This window comes from Hyalella azteca, unplaced genomic scaffold (assembly GCF_000764305.2).
Source record: "Hyalella azteca isolate HAZT.00-mixed unplaced genomic scaffold, Hazt_2.0.2 contig12328, whole genome shotgun sequence".
In the NCBI taxonomy this organism is placed as follows: domain Eukaryota; kingdom Metazoa; phylum Arthropoda; class Malacostraca; order Amphipoda; family Hyalellidae; genus Hyalella; species Hyalella azteca.
This window is the reverse complement of record NW_025942288.1, coordinates 817,579-829,455: the sequence shown is the minus strand read 5'-3', so window position 1 is coordinate 829,455 and position 11,877 is coordinate 817,579. Positions and strand designations below refer to the sequence as shown.

General features: G+C 37.7%; 1 protein-coding gene across 1 annotated transcript; it reads left to right on the top strand.

Moving 5' to 3' along the window:
* The first annotated feature begins 1,261 nt into the window (after positions 1-1,261).
* Positions 1,262-10,138, top strand: LOC108669500 (splicing factor U2af small subunit A). The gene is made up of 10 exons (XM_018156848.2): positions 1,262-1,427; positions 1,963-2,168; positions 2,404-2,460; positions 3,243-3,284; positions 5,671-5,789; positions 6,008-6,145; positions 6,728-6,835; positions 7,552-7,670; positions 8,129-8,222; positions 8,809-10,138. Exons 1-10 carry the CDS (start codon positions 1,325-1,327, stop codon positions 9,392-9,394), a joined length of 1,572 nt encoding a protein of 523 aa, XP_018012337.1. The 5' UTR covers positions 1,262-1,324; the 3' UTR covers positions 9,395-10,138.
* The last annotated feature ends 1,739 nt before the right edge of the window (positions 10,139-11,877 follow it).

The following is an 11,877-nucleotide window of genomic DNA, read 5'->3' as shown; positions in this document are numbered from 1 at the left end:
GATTTATGTTGAAAGTTGAATTAGGTACTTTTTTGGAGCTTGAAGTTATCAGATTTGAGTATCAGAGTATGGTTTCTCATTTCATGATATCATGCAAGCTGACAACTTTAAATGCTCTCCCCTCTCCAACCCTGCTGGCTAGTGGCTGCTGCCAACTGCCAAGCAATTCCAACAATGGATATGGAATTGGAAGAAATAATTGATTGAGTGGCTAAATGTCTATAATCTAGTTTCTACTTTCTAGTTTAGCAATTCAGTCATTACAAGTATTGTAACTTGAATTCAGTCTGAATCAGTCACAGTATAAGTATTGCAACTTGCAAGAATGTTTTATGATGTGGAAAATGGTCTTTACAAATCAAATGGTATATGACTCCTTGTTGTAGCCTCAAAACTCTAGGAGGGGATAGGTTTTCCGTGACAATAAGTGTGAATGTTGAGAGCTCGACAAAATCCCGCGCGCACCACAATATGCGCTCAATGTAGCATAGATACCAAACTAAACGTTTCTGGAGCTTTATTCCACTCAAGGATGGTGGGAGCAACTACATGTACACCTATGCGTACAAAGCCCGGAGGCACACTGTGACACTGAGCCTCACCTCACAAAAACACACACTATTTGTAGTGCTGGGGCAGTGAATTAGCTCCTATGTAATTACAGAAAGAACTCCCACCCCGTCCCCTTTTCATGAAGTGTCGTATATGTAAAAATCAATGTACAGAGATGGTAATGGTACCGTTGGATAGGTCAGAATGTCAGCTTTCAGATGAGACTAAACACGTATGTGTAGCACAACTCAAGTAGGTAGACACTATATTTAAAGATCTCAGCAGCTACTTAGTTCCTATCTAATTACTTAGAGAACTCTCCCACCCACTCCCCTTTCATGAAATGTCATGAAAGTATAAATCAACGTACAGAGATGGCAGTGGTACCATTGGATAGGGCAGAATGTCAGCTTTAAGATGAGACTAAAAACCAAAAATGCCAAATACAAAAATTTTAGAGTATACCCCCCCTTAAAGTTACTCTGAAGACCTAAGCTATGAGTATTCACTATTTCTAATTAATAATTCATTTATTGTACTTCTCAATTTAGCAAATTTTATCTTAATGTAAGATTTAAACATTATTTTAATATGAGATTTCCAAGAAAATTTTTATTGTAATATTGTAAAATTAAAGAAAATGATAGTGATGCAACATCTAAAATTTTTAGATTGTAGAATGACATCAGCATAAATATTGTTTATAAAAGATAAATATTGAAAAACCTTCAAGTTGTTAGTTGTATACCGTATATCCAATCTATATTTACATATGTTAATGATTATTCTGTGCAGTCATGTATGCTGGAGACGGCTTGTGAAGCATGAGCAGAGGCGCAGGCGCCGTCAAACTGCGGCAAAAGCAAGAGATGCTGGTAAAATCTATTTGATTTTTGCACATATTTCTTTGATTAAAAGCCCATATGAATAAGCACAAGAATATTTTCTGATAATATTTTTATGTCTAATTCCAAAACATTACCAAACTAGACTACTTATCTTCCATGAAATTATTTTATCTTTGATTGAAATTTCATATAATTTTTTAATCACAGTGTATTTATGATTAAATATAAGTTCTCCATTTTATCTATACCTGCAATGCTCTATGTTCTATCTATATAGTCACAGGTCTTTAATGCCTTGAAGATTTGTGACAGGTGGGGTAAACAACTCTTGGCCTAAATCCTACTCATGGAAAACTCTTATCCAGAGTTATGTTGAGTGTCCTACATAGCGCAGGTCCATGCTAAGCTATGCAATATTTATACTTTAATGCCATCATCCTGTTTACCACAATACAAAATGTTGCATTTATGTATGTTGTTTGTGTGCTTGATCATTGTTACAACTTGAGGGTACAAAGCTAATGTTGGATGTTCACAAGTGAATTTGCTCTCCTTTCCTCAGCTCAAAATTTGCTTCAGAAGAGTCCTAGATATCAGGCAAGAGTTGCAGCTGAACAAGCAGCTGCTGATGTTAAGCAAGAAAAAGATGAATTGGCCCATAAGTTGCGTAAAGCTGAGTTCCAGGCCCGGGACCTTGCTCTTCATTCCCTTTTTCTTTATGAAAAAGCCATGAAAGAGGGAAAGATCCAGCAAATCCGAAAAGATCAAGTAATGTTAGATTTAGCTGCATGATTGACAGATTTTGGTTGAATGGTTTTGCAGGGATAGATGTTTTTTGGAAAAAGAATTTGAAGTCAATTTTTTGTTTCAGAAAAATACAGCTATGATTAATTTGTTCCAACTAATTTTTTAAAACATTACATACATATATAGAATCTGAATGAATTACATTTGTCTGCATGTATTTTTAACCATATATTATTTTCATTCACTTTTGTTTCAGGCAAAGATACCTAAATCTGCTTCAAATGGTCTCTTAGCAAGTGCAGAAACCTCTGAGGTGTGTTCCAGACCATCTACTCCACTTGATATTCTGATAGCATTTCTATCAGTTCACAGTAATGTGATCTGGCTGAACAGTCTGACTCACCTTGTGGTTGTCTTCAGTTCACAGTCCACTCCTCGTCTGGCGTCCAATATCCTTTGTTACTCGACTTCAATCCGTAAAAAAAACTAGTGAAATTTATTTTCTGAAATCAAATTGTTTCCCAGAAGTGCAACATTGTAGTCTTCACTCTTCAAGTTTCCTTGAATGTGGTGTGGTAATCGGGAAAAATGTAGTAATTCAATACATTAATTGTATACTGGAGTGTTTGTTGTTTTTTGTCTACATTAGTCATTAAGATTCAATTCAGAATTTTAGCTAAATTTTGTGGACCACTTCTATTACCTCTAGCATTATCATTTGAAAATTAATTTTAATTGGTAATGTGAGTTTCTTATATTGAATGAATTCCATACATTTTTATTCATTTGCATATCTTGTTTGAACATTTTTATTTCATTTTAAGATCATTTAGTGTTATTCATTAGAACTTCTTCAATGGCTGTTACCATGACATCAACTTTCATTACGATTATAATCTTATTTTCTTTTGATCAAACATAACTTAATTGATCACCATGCTAAAGAAAAGTTGTTACAATAAATCATTGTACTTTTTGTAATCTTACTCTGGTTTGTATGCAGCTGTTTCCAATAAGTTAAGTATTTTTAACACTTAATATTTATTATTGTGTGAGCTTCCTTAGTGAGCTGTTCACAGTTGTGCGGTGTTGCAGAAATCTCAGCTGCTGCAGCAAACAAGGGATGCTCTTGGCCAGGTATGCTATGTAATGACAATTAATTTTGTAAGGTTAAAATCAAAATTAATTTGTTCATAAATTTGCTGCACTGGTATTTTTTTAAGTTAAATATGTATATATGTCTCATATTTTTGAGCGTTTTTCTTTTAATTCTACTTTTAACTTCTAAAAATTGTGTTATATCTTGTTCGCATCGTAGGTATAATTCTTTTTGAGTGGCGTGCTCACTGTGACTGATCTATGGCAATCTCTTGATATAGTGTAAATGTTATCAACTCAGCCAGCTTAAGCCTTTGCACAGCTTTTCACTCATTCCCCACTCTCATAAAATAGGGATTCTTACGCTCCACCTGCCTATTTCATGCAAAAGAATATTTAAGCAAATTACGTACATATTTCTTTTAAACCACACGTAGTACCATCTTATTTGATAATATATGAAAACAATTAGTCCTACATAAACAACGGTTAGGTATAAAATATAAAAAATATAACTCAGTACTCGCTGCAGTGAGTGACAGAGCGCGCATTTTCTCGTCGACGAAAACTTGAGGTCACGGACAGACAGACAGACGGACATGGCGAGCACAAAAGTGCATTTTTTCCATAAATGAGAAAATGCGCTAAAAAGACAGTTGCGCCATCATTACTGAAACAGTGAAGATGTTTAGCCAAAAATGGAACCGTGTTGCATTTCTTAGCAGCAAACATAAAATAATACAGCGTTTTCTCGCTTTTGTGGCTGCAGTAAACTTTCTTTCATTTTTAGCGCATTTTCTCATTTATGGAAAAAATGCACTATTGTGCTTGCCATGTCCGTCTGTCTGCCTGTCCGTCCGTCCGTGACCTCAAGTTTTTGTCGACAATAAAATGCGCTCTCTGTCATTCACTGCAGTGAGTACTGAGTTATATTTTACAACACTTCTCTTTAACTTCACTTCTTGTTTGTCTGTTTGTCTGTCTGTCTGTCTGCTACAAATCTTCTAATCGAAATTTAACACACTTCTACTTATCCTATCGATCTGAAATTTTGCATACTTGTTTAAAGTTGGAGACAATGCATGAATCAAATGTCAAAATAAATGATTTTGAAAAAGTAAAAAAAAAAATTTCAATATTAAAAAAATGGAACAAATAATTTTGTCAGCTACAAATCTTATAACTGATATTTGACACACTTTTACCTGTCTAATTGATCTGAAATTTTGCACACTTGGATGAAGTCAGAGGCAATGCATGAATCAATTAATAGAATTAATAATTTTGAAAAAAATTTATATATTAAAAAAATTGAAAAATGAATTTTTTCAATATTCGAAAATTAAATGAGAAATTCATGATACATCTTTAAGATTGGAGACACTGGATTCTTTGGAAGTGTTGTCTTTAAAAAGTAATTTTTAATCGTATATTATTTGTGTACCATTCACTGCACTGTGCTGCATTCCTGGCCTTGAAACGAGAAGTACGGTACTCTTAATTTTTGTATTAAAAGTCGTTATATGAACACATTGAATGTTTGCAGTTCCATAATAACGCTCTCTAAATCCACCATCCCTACGTAACGCTTGTTTCTGCTGCCCTTTGTCAAAGAACCATAAAGGCTACCTTTCAGTCGCTTCTTGGCCATATCATAGCTATACCTACTCTCCGAAATAATCATGACTGCCGGGGCGTGCGAAGTGGCGACCCATCACAGTGCGATTTTCATATGACATACTACTGTACCTACCAAGTCCGCCGTGAAGAACTGGATTAATGCCGCCTAGTTCCTCCGATCGTTAGAACTGCTCGACTCTGGTATCCTTTACTCGTTTCCAATACGGCTCTCCCTACGTCCAGATAACAGAGATCTATTCCAGCCTCCGTACCAGCTTTTCTCATACCTTACCATACCCTCGTATCTGCTCATTTATTTTAATGACAACCCTGTGGACGCGATATAAGTTTTTGCCCACCTATCTTCATTAGCGCATCTTCAACTTTTTTTCGCGTTCCGTTTATACCGTCTGTTTCCCATTAGCCAGACGCGCTCCACACATTAAATATGCTTGCTCAGCCTGGCATTGAAAAATATCAAGTGCATTAATTTTTTTCATTTTCTGCTAACGTTGGTGAAACTGTTTGAGAATTTGTTCTGCATTAGAATACCTAGTATGGACTTGTATGTCATGTTTTTTTCCATACTTAGATCCTAAAAGGTTTCAAATTACTGGAAAATGCTTGATTTGAGGTGGACTTACTACCTATATATACCACACGTACTGTTGTACTAAAGTATACTGGCTTTAACTAATAAATTATCTATCTCTATTTATCATCCTTTCCCGTGTGTAAGGATATTATTTGTAATGTTTTGTTTTCATTTCTTCACAAAATAAAAAACTTTAATATCCTGGAGCAGAGTGCGGAAAGGTCGCAGAACCCAGAGCCGCCACGACCTGCCATCGTGCCTCCCCAGCAGGAGGTCTGTCCGTTCTTCAGCAAGACGGGAGCCTGTCGCTTCGGTGATCGATGCTCCAGGTACTGGCGACCAGCTTGATGTGCTCAGCCTATGATATTACGTGACAATATGAAAGCAAAGAAAACGTCAAGCAAGCTCACCATATCTTTGATGAAATCGTTTTCATCGAACGTTTTGATTTCATATCTTCAATCAAATCGAATTCATTGAAGATCATTTTTATGTCTTTTTGCATTCCTCTCTCTTGCTACTCTTGATCCCCGCACATGTTGTTCAGATGTCACGTGTACCCCGCCGTGTCGTGCACTCTGCTGCTGCCAGGCATGTACGTCGCCCCCGGTCAGCTGCCAGACTCTCGCAGCGACTCTGACGCCATGCTGGAGTACGATGAAGCCGACCGCCGGCTTCACTTCAGGTTAATACTCGTGCTTTTAAAACTCTGCATGGGGCAGCCACTAACTCGTCTGTCATTGGTGGGTTCAGCTTTAAAAGCTAATAGTGATTGGCTGACGGAGTCACAATAGATTTTTGATTGTTCGGTCCTTGGTCTCCTGCTTTTCCTCGCGTCTGATAGAACGCTACCATATTGCACTTCAGAGCCTTAATCCTTTATCAATTAATTTCTTTGAGTAGCTATTATTAAATCTACGGCGTATAATAACAACTTTATTCAATTTCCTGCAGATTACAATTTCGTTAATTTAGAATTGTTTTAACGTAGCACCACGTATTGCTTTTTGTTTTGAATTGAATTTAAGTTGTAATTTACGTGTCTTAGACAATCTAAACTATCTTCTATTTTCTTTTAAAGTCATACCGATCAGCGACGTATTTATATTCAATCTCTTGTGGCAATCGAGGAGAGAGTAGAGGCAATGTTTTTGCATTTAGAAACGGCCCTTGTCTAGACATGCTGACCAAACTTTCCTCATTGATTATATCTTTATCAACTGTAAAACATTCACACTGTATTAAAATTTCATTTACGTACCATCAGGGAGTTCTTCTTGGACGTGACGGATGAGGCAAGAAAGTTTGGCCGCATCTGTGAAGTGCGCGTGTGTGCCAACAGCGCCGCTCACCTCCGAGGCAACCTTTATATCAGGTGCAAGAACCTCCCGTAGTGAAGTCTTTATTGTTCTATTGAAATAATTTTATTCATTTGAATTGAATTGTATTTCTAATTTTCATCGCATAGATTTAGGCCTGATTTCATTTAATTGCCAAAGAGCTTCTTGTTCAAATGGTTTGTGCATTCGAAATGGATTGTACACCCGTGTCTGCAATCTGCATTGTAAATTGTTTATAACAAAAATTTTATTATGTTGAAACGATATTTATTGTTTCCATGGCTGTATTAGTATTAGTAAGTATTCCATGGTTTAGCCAGCCACCCAAAATTTTTTTGCTGCTTCCTCTTGCAACATAGTTGTTCTCTCAAAATTAGGTTGCTCTGAATGCAGTTCAATCCAGTGTCCACCTCTAAAAGTAAAAATTCAAATAATTTCGAAGCACTGAGATGCATTTCCATAAGGAATATCATTCATAAGTGTGTGGCTTTCAATCAATTTTTCTATAACTGAAAAATATTACTTAGTGGGAGGGACTATATTAGTCTTTTAGAGCAAATGAAGAGACAGTTTCAATTTTACCATCTTTTCGTATTTCAATGTTGACAACATTTTCGGAATAGAAAAATGCTTGTTCTGGTATATTCAATTTGGTAACAAATTGAACAAGTCTCTAAAGGAAAGTTTGAAATGAATGATTAAATATTCTAGTTACTGGGGTTGAATAAATAAATGTCTTGCTTACTCTCTGGTATGAGCGAACGAGCGATGCGTGTGCCGCGGCCGCTGGACTGCACGGCCGTTACTACGGAGGCAAGATTGTGTCCGTTATTTTTGTGCCTCTTGAGAGCCTCCGCAACGCCACGTGTGGTGAGATGGACGAGCTTTGTCGCTAAGATGTTCATTTGCTTCAGTTATACTTCCATGAAATGTTATTTGAATTATATTATCGTTATAGTATAAATTTTATTAACGTTTCCCGTTTAACGATATTTCTAAATTATCTATGAAAACATTTGTAGTAATGAACTTCATGTCTCCTTACATCTTTAACAAATTTTCTATATTCGTGAGGAATATCTGTAATATTAATTTCAAACGTGTTACGAATGTGCACCTACAATCATTTGCATTGTTTTGGAAAGACTTCTGCTTATCGATGAAAATTGTTTATATTGCGCCTAATTTTTAGTATAAAGTACGCCTTGCCTCTAGAAAGAAAGTAAAGTTGTTTAATTAATCGCAGATAATGAATAAATTTTGCCAAGTAAGGAACCTCTTAAACAACTTTTTAAACTCTTTTCTTGACGTTCCTTGATTCGCGGCAGGTCTATTCTTCCGGAACATGTGCCACAAAGGCGGAGAATGTAACTTCATCCACCCCTACCCCAATCCAGACGGCGCTTATTTCTCTGATCCGCGGTGAGTATTTTTGGAATATCATGTTATTTTTTTTGGAACCTTCCGTCTGTTTTCCCATTCTTTCTCCAGGTGTTTAGTTGGATTCACAGTCACCTTTTTATGCAAGATTTCTTGAATATTTCACGCTTTAAAATATTTACGTACAACGCTTATTATTTAATATTTCACGTACAACGCTTGTCGTACGTGGCGGCAACCATCAGTGCAAGTCATAGTCCTCAATGTCAGGCGGTTAAAGACGTCCCCAAGTTATTTCTTCATATTTAGTTTCTTCTTCGTTGCCTGCTATCAAAATGCTGCTTCTCTCCCGTTTCTTTGAACTTATTTGGTTTTCTGTATTTATTTCGAGCTCTGTAAATTAAATTTTTTTTAAATGTTGTTGTGAAGTATTATTGCGTCTATTATTTTATTTTACATTAATTTCATTATAAATGATGGCTTGAAGCATGAGTAACTCAATTCTTTTATTTCCCTTTTATGTTGTAATAAATGTTGTTTGAATTATAAGTAACTTGATGCTTTTATTCCGCATTCAGTTGGTATAAATGTTGAATTAAAGTGTGACTCACTATTGTTCATTCGTCAGACGAGGCCTCCATGACCGCAGTGGCGCGTCTGGGCCTGGCTCAGACCGCCGTCCCAGATCATCATCTCCCCGACCTCAACCGTCGCGGGCAACTGTTAATGGAAGACCAGCGAGATCCTCTCGATCTTCTAGAAATTATACAGCGAAGCGTTCTAGATCGCCTGGCTCTACAAGTTCGAAACGCTCTAGATCGCCAGGATCCACAAGATCAAAACGCTCTGGGTCGCCTGGCTCCTCAAGATCAAAACGCTCTAGATCGCCTGGATCCTCAAGATCAAGACGCTCTAGATCGCCTGGCTCCTCAAGATCAAGACGCTCTAGATCATCTGGATCCACGAGATCAAAACGCTCTGGATCGCCTGGATCCTCAAGATCAAAACGCTCTAGATCGCCTGGCTCCTCAAGATCAAGACGCTCTAGATCGCCTGGATCCACAATATCAAAACGCTCTAGATCGCCTGGCTTCTCAAGATCAAGACGCTCTAGATCACCTGGCTCCTCAAGATCAAAACGCTCTAGATCACCTGGATCCACAAGATCAAAACGCTCTAGATCGCCTGGCTCCTCAATATCAAAACGCTCTTAGATCACCTGGCTCCTCAAGATCAAGACGCTCTAGATCACCTGGATCCACAAGATCAAAACGTTCTAGATCACCTGGCACTTCAATATCAAAACGCTCTAGATCACCTGGCTCCTCAGGATCGAAACGTTCTAGAATACATAACTCTTGAAGATCAATATGATCTTGATCATCTAGATCATCAATATCTAAACGTTCCGGGTTGAATAACTCTAGATCACTTATCTCTTTGAATCCTCATATCCTAGATCTCTTTCTCGGCTAGCTGTAAACTTTCCTAATCACCTGTCTGTTCCATCACTGAACATTCTGCATCACTCAATTCTTCGATTTCGATTTGTAAAAGCTGATTTCCTAAATCAACCAGGTCTGGGCGCTCTATATTCACAGTTAAATATGAATGCTTTATATAATCTAATTAATCAAGAGCTAAATGCTCAGTTAAACTCCATTAGGCTTGAGGTTCCGTTCTTTTCTGGTTAAATTTTCCAAGTTTTTGAAAATTCAGCGTTGTTACTTTCATCGAAACTGATCAGGATTTTATTTGTAAGGCCTAGTCTTCTAGTTTATTAAGTTGAGGATACAAACCCTATTATATAGGATGCGTTATCGTGGGTTCCACTTTCATCAGTACTAGTACAATTACTGTGAGCCTTCTCGTTTAGTTATGATGCTAGTTACATAAATAAAGTAAATATTCAGATCGGAATACTTATATTGAAAAGCTTAGTAAAAATTTCTTATCTTCTTTGTTTTTCATCCGCATGTATTGCGCAGAACTCTGAAAAGTTTTGCCGAGTTTAAACTTTGTTTCAATGAGAATTTCAGTACCTGGTCCCCTGTAGCTTGTTTGCTGGTTCGTTACAAGTGGTGCATGTCCAACTTTCCATCTTTCGAAAAAGAAGAATATCTTAGAATTGCGGAGAAACTGTTGCTGGTGTTTAGTGTTTGAGATCTTGGAATATTGCTGCAACAACTGAAGCTCTGCTGCAGCGAAGACCAGTTAAGACTTCATCTTTTTTGTGAAGCGTCTTCTGCGGTGTAGGATTTCTTTGTTATTCTCGGGGAGATGCTTGCTCATCTAAGGGACTCGGCCATCCCTGGATACCCTGGCCAATGTCTACAGCGGTTCAATTTTTGCATTGGAAACGTTACATTTAAGTAGAATTTTAGAATAGTAATAATGGTGGAAGCGTTGATTGGCCGAGCGCTGCCTTTCGTAAGGGAATTTTTACAGCCTGCTGATGCTTTGAACCCACAACTCACGTGTCTAATCATGGCTGCCTTACCTTAAACCCTTCGGTCATTCTGCTGACCCGAATATTTTCCTGATATTAATTGTAATTGAGCAGAAATTGAGGCCGCACAACTTCCTAAAATTACATTTCATGCAACCAATTAATGAAAACTATCACTAACACTAGGTACCATTTCAACCGAATATACGTTTGTGAGTTGCATGTGTTGGACTGTATATACGTGAGTAAAATTATTCTATGAATACATGCATAGAGCGAATACTTCTTTGATCCATTGTATGATGACTGTGCTGATAAAGGTCCCCCGAATGAATTTATTAAGTTAATGGGACCCTCAGTGGAGACTTCTGACGCGTGTCTGTGCTCGTCAGAAGTCCTATGGAATTTCGCGCTCCTAGGGGGATTGTTCCTAAGCGCCCCACCGCTGAGCTCGCGGTGTCTGACTGCAGGTCTCAGTTATGGGGTTAAGTTATTATGTAGGTAGGATTCCTTGCATTAAGTTATTATGTAGGTAGCATTCCTTACATTAAGTTATTATATAGGTAGAATTCCTTACATAAAGTTATTATGTAGGTAGGATTCCTTACATTTCCCTTCTCTGTCTCTCTCGTGCGGCGGCCGACGTCCCGTGTAAGCGACCTCTTGTTCGAGTGTCTTCGTTTCTGTTGCTTTTCACCTGTCCCTCCTTGTCACTTCGTCTCTTTGAGATGCTAACGCTGCTTCTCTCGAGCCAGCTTCAGTGGGCTGGACATCTGAGATCACCTGCCCCATGTGGGTGATGATTAATTTGAGACTCTGAATAATTGAGACCCTCCGCCTCGCTGGCGATGTTAACTTTTGACTTTCGGTGCGAAATAGCTGGATAGCTGATGCGCTAGTAAACCATGCTACTGCTTACTTAAGTTAATGGGAACATTTTCATGTTTGGTGGATGTTAAATCGCTGCCTTGTTCATAACAATATCTTCTTCGACCCATCATTCATGTTTTTGACTGTTTACTTGTTTCTTGATAATTTTGTAACGCTTCTTACGTTTTGAATTTAATCTTTAGCGTTCGGAGGACCTTTAGCATCACAGTAGTCATACAATGGATCAAACGAGTATTTACTCACTTTACCGTGTAAAGGTAAGTAGTAGTAGTAGTATGATGCTTTACTAGCGCTTCAGCTATCAAGCTATTTCGCACCGGAGATCAAAACATAACATCGCCAGCAAAGCCGAAGGCC